The 15,607-nt window shown below is 39.2% G+C and overlaps 1 protein-coding gene across 1 annotated transcript; it reads right to left on the reverse strand.

The window, feature by feature from the left end:
• Positions 1-9,960: 9,960 nt before the first annotated feature.
• LOC119895883 (E3 ubiquitin-protein ligase TRIM21-like) lies at positions 9,961-15,079 on the reverse strand. Its single transcript, XM_038709275.1, has 3 exons — positions 15,030-15,079; positions 14,719-14,799; positions 9,961-12,005 (listed from the first exon to the last, which is right to left on the reverse strand). The coding sequence occupies exons 1-3, from the start codon at positions 15,072-15,074 to the stop codon at positions 10,338-10,340; spliced, it is 1,794 nt and encodes a 597-aa protein (XP_038565203.1). The 5' UTR covers positions 15,075-15,079; the 3' UTR covers positions 9,961-10,337.
• Between the last annotated feature and the right edge of the window lie 528 nt (positions 15,080-15,607).

Genomic DNA, 15,607 nt, shown 5'->3' on the forward strand with positions numbered 1-15,607 from the left:
CAAATAATGTAATATCTTAAAATGTTCAAAAATACACTATTCTCTCTCTATAGTTTTTTTCGTTGTTAGTGGTGGAGTCCGCCCCCCTGCACTAGATTCCAATTGCCTTCACATGCATGAGGGATTCACACCATGTAATCCAGTGTTACTGGTTTTTATTTAATGTCAGCCTCACTGTTCACTGCTGTAAGTTACCGCTAATGCTAACACAACATTTCCTATTGCTGCTGCTTGTCATTGTTGTGTTCCCTAGCCGATATACCCCGCTGGCAAGAATATTTTACCTACACACTGAAGCTGACTCATGCCCTAAAACATATAAGTACAGGTTTCTGTTTTTTACATACGCAGTTAAACATTATTTTAGAGCCTGCTTAAGAAACCTAAGATTGACTGTGTTAACCAGCTTATCAGATGTCTATGAAGATTCTCAGTCATCCAGGTCATAGTTATCCAGCGAAGGTTAAAGTCAAGGGCAACTGGACTTGGTTGAAGATACTGGAAGACGTTTCGTCCCTCATCCAAAGGACTTCTTCAGTTCTGACTGACTGGCAGGGAAACTCAGCTATTTAACCTCAGTGGGGTCGTTGGCCCGGGTCATCGATACCGCTGGTTCGTTAGTGGTCCTTGTTGCTGTGACGACAGTCGTTAAGACTACCTGAGGCCAAGACTGAACGACCATCATTGGTATCTTCACCTGAAGCCAATAGGTTACGTTTGTTGAGTTTCCTGGGAAGTGATGAAAGGACAGTATTGTAAGTGGGGGATAAGTGGTGGCGTAGACCCCCTCCCCTGTTCAATGACGGCTTCCTTGACACCTCTTTCAAACCATCCATCTTCTCTGTCTAAAATGTGCACCTGGTGGTCCTCAAACGAGTGTCCTCTGTCCTTCAGATGTAAGTAGACTGCAGAGTCTTGACCTGAGGAGTTGGCCCTTCTGTGTTGAGCCATGCGTTTGTGTAGTGGTTGTTTAGTCTCCCCAATATACAGGTCTGTGCATTCCTCACTGCATTGGACCGCATACACTAGATTGCTTTTCTTGTGTTTGGGTGTGCGGTCTTTGGGGTGGACCAGCATCTGTCTTAGTGTGTTCTTGGGTTTAAAAAACACAGGGATGTTATGTTTGTTGAAAGTCCTCCTGAGTTTCTCTGATACTCCAGACACGTATGGAATCACAATGTTGTTGCGTTTGACCTTCTTTTCCTCCCCTGTAGTTTTGTTCTTCTTGGATCTTGTGGCTGTCTTTACAAAGGTCCATTTAGGGTATCCACAGGCTGTAAGTGCCCCCTTCAGGTGGTTCTGTTCATTCTCTCTGGCTTGGGCGCTTGTTGGTATGTTTTCCGCTCTGTGGTGCAGTGTTTTCATGACCCCTAGCTTGTGCTCCAGTGGGTGGTGGGAATCGAACAGTAGGTATTGGTCTGTGTGTGTGGGTTTTCTGTAAACACCAATCTGCAGGCTCCCGTCCTCTTCAATGTGGACAGCGCAGTCCAGGAAGGCCAAACTGTTGTTCTGAACATCTTCTTGTGTGAACTTGACATTACTGTCGACAGAGTTGATGTGTTCTGTGAAGGCTTGCACTTCCTGGCTTTTAATTTTGACCCAGGTGTCGTCCACATATCTGTACCAGTGGTTTGGTGCTGTTCCTCTGAAGGAGTTGAGGGCTTTATTCTCCACTTCTTCCATGTAGCTAAGATGGTAGAAATGTGTTTGGCAATGTTGTAGGTGACCGAGTTAATGCTGCTGATAATCGGCCTGAGTGGGGCTCCTTCTTTGTGTATCTTGGGTAGTCCATAAATACATGGAATGGCTTCTCCAGGATACAAACGGTAATATTGTTCACGGGTGATGGTGTTGTCCTTCTGTAACTGTTGTAGACATTCTATGGCCTTTTTCTTGTATCCGCTGGTTGGGTCTCATCTCCTTGACTTTAACCTTCGTTGGACAGCTTATCAGATGTTTAAGTCCTCTATGCAAAAAGCAAAAGTATCATGCATGCAGGTAACTATGTCAGAAGGCTTTGATATTGGTCAGTGGAGAATAACACTGGATGCTTTGCAAAGTAAGAGATGCGACATGACCTTTAGCATAGGTCACACAGGTGCTGCGGTTCTGTGGCAAGTGCTGCTGTCAGCAAAAGGTGCAAACTGAGGTGTGATAAAGATATTTCTTAGGGCTTAATTGATGTAACAGGAAAGTTAAGGCATGTCTGGAGTCATTAGCTGTCACCACAAGTGTGTGTTCATTGAACCTCCCAGCTTTAGATATTTGCCTCGCTTACTGTCCTTGTTAGGGTGACGACAGTAAGACTGATTAGGTAGAGACAGTAGCTCAGCCATCAGGCCAGCAGATATATATAAGGTTGAATCTTACAGGAATGTTTACAAGACTTACGGGCTTTACAGATTAGAGTACAACTCATGGATAGTATTAGATTCCAGTGTGACGTAGGGAATGCAGTTGAGTCTAAACATCAGACAGACTGGTTGTTAGGGTCCTGACAGTGTTTTACAGTGGAAATTTATTTATCTACACTGAACAAAATTTTAAACGCAACACTTTTGTTTTTGCCCCCATTCATCATGAGCTGAACTTCAAAATCTGTGTTAGTGAGCACTTCTCCTTTGCCAAGATAATCCATCCACCTCACAGGTGTGGCATATCAAGATGCTGATCAGACAGCATGGGGATTGCACAGGTGTGCCACAATAAAAGGACTAACATCATCATAACATCATCATTTATTGAGAATTCACAATATTTTTAATTCTACCTGCCCTTTACTCTGCTGTGCATTAAGTAATTGCTCTGTTGGTAATATCCAGTATAGACTCTTGCAGTAACATGAGCCGCTGAATGCAAAGCCGTGGTCAAGCCAGCCGCCGTCTGATTTCTGTTGCAACTAAGGCAGTGTTATTATGGTCAGGGCTCCAGACTAACTTTTTTGACCTCCGTCCCGGAACCGTCCTGAAGTTAACATATGTCGTCCCAAAATCAAAATGTTGTTTCTTTACTTTATTATTTTCTCTATAGTTTTTAGTGGCATAATAAATGATTATAAATTGATAAAATAAATAATAGTTATTTTGCTTAATTCCAACAAAAAGATTTATAAACAAAACTGAAAAGTTATCTGGTGGAGCACTTTTTTACCTAGATGATAAATTATATTATTTCAATTCAGTTATAAACTCCTAGAGGCGTCGTACAGAATATTTCTCTTCATCCCAAACACATTTTCTATCGTCCCCAGGACGACAGGACGCCGTTAGTCTAGAGCCCTGCATGGTGTTACCTATTTATCTCCTTCCTACTGTTTTACTTAATTCAACTTGTATACATACCACTTTGAAAATCCCTTAAAGGTAAAAGTTTAGTCAAATTTTAAGTATGTTTTATCTTAGCTGTTGGAGGGATTATTAGACTGCAATTTCTCTAAGTTGGTACAGTAAAATGTTACGTTATTTGTTCCAGTGATAGTAGATGACACTAGGAAAGAGATGATATGACAACCATGATGTCACATCATAAGGAATTGATTTGGTCAAAGTTCAATAAAAATGTCTCTTTAATTTTCACTGTTTTGGATTTTTATTGCGACTTCTTCAAGCTGGTAAAGTAAAATGTCACTACATTTGGGTTTTGTGTGCAATAATAATGTTTTTTCATTATTATTATCATCATCATCATCATCATCATCATTATTATTATTATTATCATATTACCATCACCCGTCCCCCCAAAAACGTGTATGTGTCAGTTCACAGTCCCAAACAGAGCTCAGTTACATTACCATTCTGTCACAACTGTCTGAACTAAGGTGTACTTGATTACTATCGCCGGTGTCAAATTGAATACTTCGCCTATATACGTTGCCTATGCCACGGGCTGGCCCTGGTTCAGATGAAGGCCAAGTAAAGATGACCTAAGAGGCAAACCTACAGGCACTATAGGGAGAGAAGACAGAAACATAAATGGCACCAAAATGCTTGCCAACTATTCATACGGAGGACAAAGAGATAATACACCCGTAGCTCAGGTGCTAATTGCTTAATTACTGCGTGCACTGCTGAACTGCCGGTCTGACCAGAGCAACTGTCCCATGTCAGTTCCACCCAGCTTCATATCTACCAAAACACAAGGTGGTTTTAATTTGGAAGTAGTCATAGTTAACACTTTTTTTTGTAAAAAAACACCTCAGAAACAAAAGATACTTTAAAGCTGGGGTTGGCAACATTAGCTACATTTTGAATGTATCCAGCCGATAAAATCCTACCAACTCCCTTCAGCCCTCCCTCCAAGGCAGTCAAAGCCAGTCCCCAAAAATGCATGTTGACGCACAGTGAGTGCTCGAGCAGAGTACGCAGGCAGTAGTGTAGACAGGTAGGCAGGTAGTTAGGCAAGCCAATCACGTCATCCGGACTGCTTCTCACAGTCCTTTGGCAGCCACTGATACCAGATGTTTTTCATGTTTGTGTAATAGCATTTGATTTCGTGATTGCTATAGGGCAACAACTCAAGCTTTTAATAAGCCACATTGAAGTTGAAGGAGAGACATGAGCAGAAAGAGACACACCTTTGTAGAAAGACAGAAAGAACCAGAAAACAGAGACAGACAAGTTGAGAGAGACAGAGCTCCACTGAAAGTTAATCTGTTTGAGATAAAACTCTCTAAGTCTTTGAGCTTTGGAGGAAATCTGAAATCCACACCATCAAATTTCCATAATCTGCCTCATATCCTAACCAACCAGTCCCGACACACTCATTTTCATTCCCATCATGCACCTGGCCTCTGATACATTAGCATAATCCATCCAATCTGTACATACTTTCAGCTGTAGTTGCTCTTGGAGTTACAATGATATGTTTCCTGAACTGAAGAAGTTGAAAATCTTATAGGCAAAGTGTAGCCCACCTGTTTGTACAAAAACGTTTTTTTTTCCATGTGAAAAAAAACGTAACACACTGCTACACCAACCATAACCTAACATAACCCCAAAAATGTAATCTATCTTCAACTCCAAGTCTTGTCTTCAACAAGTAAATCCGTCACACCTGAGCAAAGAGCTCAAAATGTCATTTGCTAATCCCCTTCCACAAACAGAAACTGTTGATTCATAGTTTAGCTATGAAGGTATTATTGGAGCAACACAACTGCGCACCTGTGACAGTTGAATTTGTAGCAAACAGTCACACATGCGTATCAGTAACATTTAAGGTCACAGAGAAAAATGCTATAGATGTAGCAAAATATATATACAGCGGTGTTTGCGCCCTTCCTGATTTCTTATTTTTTTGCATGTTTGTCACACTGAAATGTTTCAGATCAAACAAATATTAGACATAGAAAACACATGTAAACAAAAAATGCAGTTTTTAAATTAGTTTTAAATTGCAAAAACATTTAAATTAATGTGTGAAAAAGTGACCCCCCGTTAAAACATAAATCAACTGTGGTTTATCACATGTTTGGAAAGCTGAGTTTAATTTCTCTAGCTACACCCAGACCAAAAGATCCTCACAATCTAGACATCATGCTGGACAAAAACGGCGTGCATGGCAGAGTTCCAAGACGAAAACTACTGCTGAGCAAAAAGCCTCATCTCAGTTTTGCCCCAAAACATGTTGATGATCCTCAAGACTTTTGGGAAAATACTCTGACGAGACAAAAGTTAAAATTTTTGGAAGGTGTGTCCCATTACATCTGGTGTATAAACAAGAAAAGGAATATCAGACCAACAGTAAAATATGGTTGTGGGAGTGTGATGATCTGGGGCTGTTTTGCTGCTTCAGGACCTGGAATTGTTGCTGTGTTAAATGGAACCAAGAATTCATTGTCACCTGCAGGACAATCATCCAAAACACTCAAGTCACAGCAAGTCCACTTCTGAATGGCTTAAGAAAAACAAAAAGAATTTGGAGTGGCCCAGTCAAAGTCCTGACCTGAATCCGACTGAGATGTTGTGGCATGACCTTAAAAAAGGAAACCCTCCAATGTGGCAGAATCACAATAATTCTGTAAAGATGAGTGGGCCAAATTGCCAGTTATTGCAAACGCTTGATTGCAGTTGTTGCTGCTAAGGATGACACAACCAGTTATCAGGTTTAGGGGGCTAATCACTTTTTCACACATGGCCATGTAGATTTGGATTACTTTCCTCCTTTAATAATAAGAACCTTCATTTAAAAACTGCATTTTTTGTTTACTTGTGTTATCTTTGTCGGACAGTTCAATTTGTTTGATGATCTGAAACATTTCAGTGTGACAAACATGCAAGAAATTAGGAAGAGGGCAAACAGTTTTTCACACCACTGTATGTATTTTTCTAGTACAAATACAAGTCAATAACTACAACTGTTTGAATTATACAAATGATGAGGAGCACTGAGCATGTAGGACATTTGAATGTTAAGTAAGGATAAGCCTAACCTAATGAGCCACAGTGACTAGCCTTTAGGACTAAGCTTCCCTATGGCTTTTTTCTCAGGATGTTTAACTTGATTTTATAATTTGTGATTCTCGATGTCTTTTCTTTTTTTGATAGTCAGTGAGGATTCGCAAATGAATTGAGAGGGGTCCAGCAGACCTCCACTGTGGAGTCGCTGCCGGTTCATGCTCCACTGTCAGGACAGGAAATAACCATTAACAGTTTTTTTTACTTCCCCCACAGGACGTAATGTGATGCATTCTCGTTTCCCCTTTAAAAACGACGCTGTGCGCATTTATGCATGAGGTACAGCAGCATAACCTCAATGATTATTTTAATCTCCCGACACTAGGACAGGCTCAGTCAGGATGAACGATCATGAAAGTACAGTAATTCGTTAAAACACATAGCCTATAGAAATCTATTTCCGCATGATTGAGGGACCATCTTAAGAGGAGCCGAGCTATCCTGTAGTTTGCACCCTGCCTACAATATCGACCATCGGATTCCTGCAACAGGAAATAACATTAGTCTTTTACTTTCTGATTCTGAAATGTTTCTCGGTGATGGTGAATTATTAAAAAAACAACTTAAGTAACCACTTAATTTTGGGTTAAAAATCCGTTGTAACACGTGTTACTGAAATTGGAACAATTATTTTTTAGTGATGCATTATATTACTGCGTTACAACAAAAAGCAATATGTTACTGTAATTGTGTTACTTTTGTAACGGTAGGTGACTGGTTAGCATTATCCAAAACATTGACAGAAGTCTGAATGCATTGATCATTGTGTTCGCTGTCAAAATAGCTATCAATATTATACAACTAAATCCCACAAAGAAAGTTACCACCTGTCCTGCATGATTTAATCTCTCCCTGCTTCAACACAGCTGTTTCACAGCAACTTCATGATTCATAACTAGTTGATAGTTTGAATTAGCTGTTTTAAAGCAGAGAGAGATCTAACACACATACAGTTATATGATCAGTTTACGTTATCCACAGAAAGAAACTACTCTTCCCACAGATCTTTGGGGGCTCTCCACAGCCACTGTTCCTAATTTTCCTAATTTATGATTTAGATGCAAACATTGATAGTGCTAGATATTTTGAGATAACATGCCAAGCCCCATTTAATCAGACTTTGTTATATGTTTTGTATAATGCAAATCAGTCACTGCTGTCAACTCCTTTTCTAACTGTGTTATGTGTGTATACAGTGAATGAAGTAAAAGTATTATTACAGTAGGCTACTAACTTTTGTGTCTCCATTCATTTTTAAAAAGTGGATATTGAGGATATTACAAAATTATCGATACAGGTAAACATGTTGTATTGCATGTGTGTTAATTATTTTATTTTTTTTTACAGATTTTGCAGTTTGATAGTTCACAAGCTGTGAACTTATTATTGGTGTAAATCTAGAACCAAATGTTTTTAGTGTTCTGTGTGTTGTCTGGTGATTGTTCCAGATCAAAAACAGATATTGTTGGCTTTATATATATATATTGCTATCTGAATTATACCTTATTGGAAATCAAAATTCTGTCACTCATATACTTCCTGGATTAAAGAACTACTCTTTTTGTTTTAAAATAGAGAAAATCAGGATTTCTTTAAGTGGTTCTTGCAATAAATTTTCTCAAATCTGGAGCCCCCCCCCCTTTTTAAAAAAACTTATTTTAGAAAATCAACTTCCCAAATGTTTCTGTGTGATTTTGTATTTGACTTTTGTGTTACAGAAGGTGGTGATGACCATCAAGCTGATATTGTCACTTTACCCTAGTTTTCTTTAATGTTATTTTTTGTTTGTTTGTTCTTTTTTTTTGTTCTGTCCTTACATGTATATTATTTAAAATCTATATTCCATTGTTAAATTCAACTATTTTAACTAACTTGTCCTCAAGGTTTTTTCTTCAAAATATATATATATTTTTGTATATACAAGTGCCTTTTTATATTCCACCTTAGTGTGTTACTTTGTTTGTTATGTTTTTTACAAGACAATCTAGATACACAAACACTAACACAAGCAAGTAACCAATGAAAGATTTGGGAACAGGTTATACAGGAATTTCATTGCATTCTAAGCGCAGTAGGCATAATTAAATTTTATAGGATGGAATTTGTTTGGCAAGTTCCTCTGCTGAAAGACAAAACAGATATGCTACGTCCCCAAGAGAATCCAGTGGTTATAAAACTAAACACTGGGAAAAAGAAGTAAGAAAACATATCAGAGACTTCAAAACAGTTTCAATCAAAGTCAGTTAGTTATGACGTAGAAATCTAGCTTTCTATAAAAGGGAAAGGCTTGTTAAATATGTGTATCAACAACAACTGAACGTTAAATTCAAATGAAAAGATTAACATGGTTGACATGACAAAAGTCTCTTAACTTCAAAGTAACTACAAGGCCTGCACACTGCCAGGCAATTACACTCAGTTGTATAAAGTTCTGTTTTCAGATGGGAGACTTAAAGCCACAGCAGCATAAATAAAGTTACTGCATACCTCTTGCCATTGTGCAGGCTGTCTGTTTGGATCTTCTTAACTGAACATTTCTTTCATCCTCGACCTTTTCCTTCTCTCCCTTAAATGCTGAAAAATATCTGACAGGATGAGACCTTTGTAAAAGTAGAAATGTGCACATACTTGCTGATACATTTTGCCTTAAATGTAATGTTTTTCTGTTTTCATATTCCTCAATAACCTCTCTAAGGTCTGTTTTGTTAAAGTGTTGGGTGATCTCCCCAAATCCACCAGAAATCAATAAGGACTGAAATTACCCAGCAATTTTTTTTATCAGTCATATTGATTCACATTTTGAAGAGCCTTTGAACCGTACCTGCTCATCATGTTGTGTCCTTTGGATATACACCTTGTCGGCCACTGCCTGCTCAGTCGGTTCACAACGCTTTGGGCATCCTACTTCTTCCTGCAATTCACCAATTGTCTTCTCATTGCAGTCCAGTGTCCTTCTGAGCACTATTCTGTGGCTGACCAGCGCCATCCAGCATCTCTGGCTAGATCTTTATATTATATGTTATTTGTCACAGTTCAGTGGTTCACCAGCTAGTTCACCGTTTGTTTCCCCAATGGCTTACCTTCACACTGAGAATAGATGTATTAGGTATGCAGTACTGGCACATCTACATTTTACTCTTTGGCATACCGGGACTTTTTCTCTCACAAGCTACCAGCTCTTTTTCTGCCCTCGCGATTTCAGGTTAACTGGGCAATATGTGACGCTCACCTCTTTCCTATCTGTCCTGCTTGCTAATTTCTGGCGGCGGAGACAGAATAAGTCAATGCTTGGGTGCTTTTCATGTAGCCGTTTGCATAAAGCTGCTAACCACCACTAACCACCACATACAGCATTTTTCTTGCACAACAACTTAATGAAAGAAAACAACCCACAGAAATTATTACTGCTGTTTTGTCCAACTGGACAAACTGTATTGATATTATATTGGTAAACTATATAGTAGTCTATAATATTATTTGAAATTATACTGAATGCATTAGTCCTAATCAAACCTTAACCACAGTGGTGTAATATTAGAAAACATTTTTATTTGTGAAACAGTTGATTTGTTTAATGTCAATGAATAAGCTGTTACAAATACTATCCAGTATCTCACAAAAGGTTTGTGAGATACTCTACATAGTGTGTGAACAAGGAGTACTGGCACCTATTTTTTTAACGTCAAGCACTGAGTGTGACTGAGGAACGATCAGAGGGGCGAAGTTGTTACCACAGTAATTAGGATCAGGAGAGGGTGTAATTTGTTAGTGAAGCTAACTAGCAGCTAGTAAAGAAACAGGAAAGAACTGTAGCATCTGCACATAGCAACCAGCTACCCAATCCCACAACCTTAAAAACCCTAATAACAATATTAAAGCCATAAGTTATTGCGTATTGACAGGAGAGATGACCAGAGGGGCAGAGTTTCTGCCACCGTCACTAGTACCAGGACTGAAGAATGGGTAGAGTTTCTCAGTGAAGGAGCAGCCGGTGAAGGAGTAGAGAAGAGCAGCAGCATCTACGTCATAAAAGGAGACCAGACCGTCCTCATAATCCACAAACACTCTCACCTTCTCAGGATGATGATTCACAGAGAGAGGGACAGACTGGCTAGAAAGTGCCAAGTACTCTTTTCTATGACTCCGAAATATAGCCCAGATGCCATTCTCAGGGTTTATTTTGAGTTCTGTCTTCCTGTTGACTGACTCTTTGGCCAATCCTAAAATCCATGAGGTCTTTCCTTTAACTTCGACATCATAGTGAAATCTTCCACAAGAGAAACTCTGCTTTCCCAAGACAAACATCCCAAGTTCAAATCTTTTTGAGTTGTCTGGGAGTTTCTTCCATACATCACCATTGTGTACTTGTTTCCTATCATCAGACAGGATGAGAGCAGGATGTGCTGTATCAGGATCCAGAGTCACCTCCACCGCATTCTGCTGGACGGTCTTTAGCTCAGCTTCACGCAGCTTCTTAATCTCCTCTCTGACGGTCTCTGTCAGCTGATTCACAGCACTCACCATGACTGTCCTCAGGATTCCTTCATATGACGCTGGACAAATGCTGACCTCTGTCCAGTCTTTGGTGACTAGCACAGCGTTCAGGGATGCAACGCTTTTGAGGAAGTGGACGTGGTCTTTTGAGTGAGCGAGCTGCTCCACGTCAGCCCGTCTCCTCATCAGCTCAGAGATTTCCTGCTCTAGCTCTTGGATGAAACCTTTGGCCTGTTTCTCTGTTGATTTCTGCTTCTCTTCAATCATTCCGATGAGCTCGGTCTTGGCTTTTTCCAAAGACTGTATCAAAGCGGCGAAGACCTGAACCCCATCTGCCATCTCTCTGTCTGCAGTTTCCTTATTGAGCGTTACCCAATTCTTGATCTCCTGAGTTTTTAGTTGTCTCTGCAGGATCTTCTGCTGAATTTTGGCCTCTGTTTTCCTAAGCTCTGTCTTCTTAACCTCATATTCTTTCTTTAGAGGAACAAAATTGTGAAATCTGTGACTTGAGTCAGCGCAAGACTGACAAATGGGCATTTGTTCATTCTTGCAGAAGAGCTCCAGAGGTTTGCCATGCTTAGTACACATGCTGCCTGTCTCTTCAGTATCTAATAGATGATCAGTTTTCAAGCTGGACACTGTTTGATGAAGCTTTACCTTGGTTGCAAAGTAGATGGTCAGGCAAACCAGGCCTAATGCTAACAGCAGGTAGAATTTCAGGGCTGTCCGTTTATGTCTAGGAATGTCATAGGAAACCTTTCCAGGTTTGGCAACATGTTGTGCTGAGCTGTTACTGGCTTTCTTTCCAGCTGACTGTCTGAACTGAACAGCCATCTCGGATATGAATGTATTGATCCCAGGCTTATATTTTCTATCAACACGCTCTTTACACATTGGACACTGGCGCTGGGAATTAAAATTCAAGTGCTGTGTGATGCAATTTTTGCAGAAGTTGTGCCCACATGGTAGAGTGACTGGGTCAGTGAACACATCCAGACAGATACTGCACAAAAGCTGCTCTTCAGTCAACAGATAGTTGGCGGCCGACATGTTGAAACTCTGCAACGAAATCAGAAGTGTGACATACTAATGTCATTACATACAGTGGATACACGCCCCTCTTAAAATGCCAGATTCTTATGATGTAAAATAATGACACAATGATAAATCATGTCAGAACTTTTTCCACATTTAATGTGACCTATAATGTGAACAATTCAATAGAAAAACAAACTGAAATCTAAATGAAATGAAATGAAATATAAAAAACCTTACAATAACCTGGTTGCATAAGTGTGCACACCCTCTTATAACTGGGGATGTGGCTGTGTTCAGAATTAACCAATCACATTCAAACTCAGGTAAACTAGAAGTCATTACACACCTGCCATCATTTAAAGTGACTCTGATTAATCACAAATAAAGTTCAGCTGTTCTAGGAGGATTTTACTGATATTTTAGTAGTGATATTTATAGTTGTATCTCCGAGCAAAAGCCACGGTCTGCAGAGAGCTTTCAAAGCATCAGAGCGATCTCATTGTTGAAAGACATAAGTCAGGAGACGGGTACAAAAGAATTTCCAAAGCATTAGATATACCATGGAACACAGTGAAGACAGTCATCATCAAGTGGAGAAAATATGGCACAACTGTGACTTTACCAAGAACTGGACGTCCCTCCAAAATTGATGAAAAGACGAAAAGAAAAGTGGTCAGGGAGGCTTCCAAGAGGCTTACAGCAACATTAAAGTAACTGCAGGAATTTCTGGCAAGTACTGGCTGTGTGGTACATGTGACAACCATCTCCCGTGTTCTTCATATGAATGGGCTATGGGGTAGGGTGGTAAGACGGAAGCCTTTTCTTACAAAGAAAAACATCCAAGCACGGCCGAAGTTTGCAAAAACAAAGTCCCCCAAAAGCATGTGGGTAAAATGTGTTATGGTCGGATGAAACCAAGGTAGAACTTTGTGGCCATATTTCCAAAAGGTATGTTTGGCGCGAAAACAACACTGCACATCACCCAAGGAACAGCATACCCACAGTGGTGGCAGCATCATGGTTTGGGGCTGTTTTTCTTCAGCTGGAACCAGGCCTTAGTCAGAGTGGAGGGAATTATGAACAGTTCCAAATACCAGGAAATTTTGGCAAAAAACCTTCAGGCATCGGATAGAAAGCTGAAGATGAAGAGGAAGTTCACCTTTCAGCACGACAACGACCCAAAGCACACATCCAAATCCACAGAAGCATGGCTTCACCAGACGAAGATTAATGTTTTGGGATGGCCCAGCCAGAGCCCAGACCTGAATCCAACTGAACATGTGTGGGGTGATCTGAAGAGGGCTGTGCACAGGCGATGTCCTTGCAATCTGACAGATTTGGAGCGCTTTTACAAAGAAGAGTGTGCAAACATTGCCACGTCAAGATGTGCCATGCCAATAGACTCCTATCCAAAAAGACTGACTGCTTTAATAAAATCAAAATGTGCTTCAACAAAGTATTAGTCTAAGGGTGTGCACACTTATTTAGCCAGGTTATTTGGGGGATTTAATTTTTCATTTTACCCCCTCAAAGATTTCAATTAGTTTTTCGATTGAATTGTTCACATTATAGGTCACATTAAAGGTGGAAAAAGTTCTGACATGATTTATCTTTGTCTCATTATTTTACATCATAAGAACCTGCTATTTTAACGGGGGGGTGTAGACTTTTTCTATCCACTGTAGCTCTTCTCTTTTTTGCATTTTTAGAACTTAGCAAACATTAAATGTGTTTGTTACAGGCAAAGTCATACTGTAGAAAGCAACAAAAATTCATGTCAGCTGTAATGTTGACATTTTTCCTTTTTCTTTGTAGTTTAAAGGTGGATTTCAAACTCCTCAAACCTGTAATGTAACATAATCTACTTCTTGTCTGTAGTACAAATGGTTTCATAATATTATGTCATAAGACATATTTTTGGCAGCTATCTTTTAACCTTTCAAGTCTTTTGTGTTGTGTATTTCATCCTCCAAATATACAGGTGGATTTAGTAGCCAAAAACTGTACTCAAGTAAAAGTACTGTTAAAAACAGGTGCTCAAGTAAAGGGAAAAGTTGTCATCAACATAACTTGTGTAAGAGTACAAAAGTATTTATTTAAAAATAGACTTGAATAGTGAGTAACACTGGCACACTAATGTCTTTTCACCCATGTCTTTTACTTGATGTGGATATGATTAGAATTATTCCAACCACAGATAAGGCAAAGGAAAAAAACTGAACATACACCTGTATTTATTTGTTTAATTATTTCCTGGTTAGATAACCTGCCAGTATACACCAGGACATTATTCACAGTTTGTATCTTGCAAGTGTGATCACAAAATATTACATAAACATAATTCTCTATTAAGAACACCAATAGCTAAATACTTTTAAAAGATTCTTTGTGCGTTGTCTCCTGTATTATATTACGATTTGGCAAATAAATCTGTTGTGTGTATGTCCAAAATAATTATTTAAAGTACATTTTCCACAATTCTACGATATTCGGTTCAACTTTGGAATATCATTTTAGGCACTACTTTGCACATTTGAATTCACATTTAAAGTAAACTAATTTTGTACTTGGACAAATTATCTGTTTAGCAAAAAACTGGATTTTTAAGTAAGTCCATATAAGGTTTTGTTGATTTGTCTCAAAAATACAATTCTGTGCTCACTGACAGATGTGAATGAAATCTTGATTTTGATTATTACTAAATTGTACTGTAGTTCACACTCCAATATCTCACCTGATCATCTGTATCTTCAGTGCATGATGTCCCTGTCAGGCCACTGCTTTCAGCATGCCTCTCCCTGTCTCTCTGAGCTGCCTGCATTGTGACCAGATACCATTATTTTACCAGAAGACCTTGATAACCACTTGAATTAGATTTTTCTGCTTTTATTACTATTTAGCGCATACACTTCATTACTGCATGTTTACTGCATATTTAAACATGTGTTTCCCATGCCAATAAAACCCCACTGAATTGAACGAGAGAGAAATGTTTACACTGACAACGAGAGAGAGAAACCACAGACTGTAAAATGACTGACTCACAACAACTGAAGTCCCGCTCCTGCAGCGAGTGGCGTCCCCGTGCATGCCCCTGCCTGCGCAGGAGAGGAGAGGAAGAGACCCGGCGCTGCGATTACTCTGATCAGCATGCATTTGGATAAATTACAATGCAATATATTTGAATGTATTTATCGCCTTTTCCCTGTTGGTGTGAATAGCCTAAGTCGCTAAATGTATGGCTACTCGCTTTTAAGAAATAAAGTCAGAGAGAGGTTCAATTAAAATAAATTTTATTTTATAGCAATAATTAATTACATAAGTTACCTCATTGCACTTGTAGAGCAGGTCTAGTGTGCATTATTTACATTAACCAAGCAATTCCCCACATGAGCATCTACTGAAAAGGGCAAGCAACACCTCCCTTTAACAGGTAGAAACCTCGATAGCACAATGCCACAAGTTCCACATAGACATGTGAAGGAATACAATGATTGTGGTAATACTACAAATATCAATCAAAGTAATAATAATAATAATAATAATAACGATAGCAATGATAATGACAATAACTTGAATGTCCAGGTGTGTTCACTTATTTCTTTTACCTGAAGAAGCTTATC

Source organism: Micropterus salmoides, unplaced genomic scaffold (genome assembly GCF_014851395.1).
Source record: "Micropterus salmoides isolate LMB-PRFRI ecotype aquatic unplaced genomic scaffold, ASM1485139v1 Ms_hic_scaffold_9, whole genome shotgun sequence".
Taxonomy (NCBI): Eukaryota; Metazoa; Chordata; class Actinopteri; order Centrarchiformes; family Centrarchidae; genus Micropterus; species Micropterus salmoides.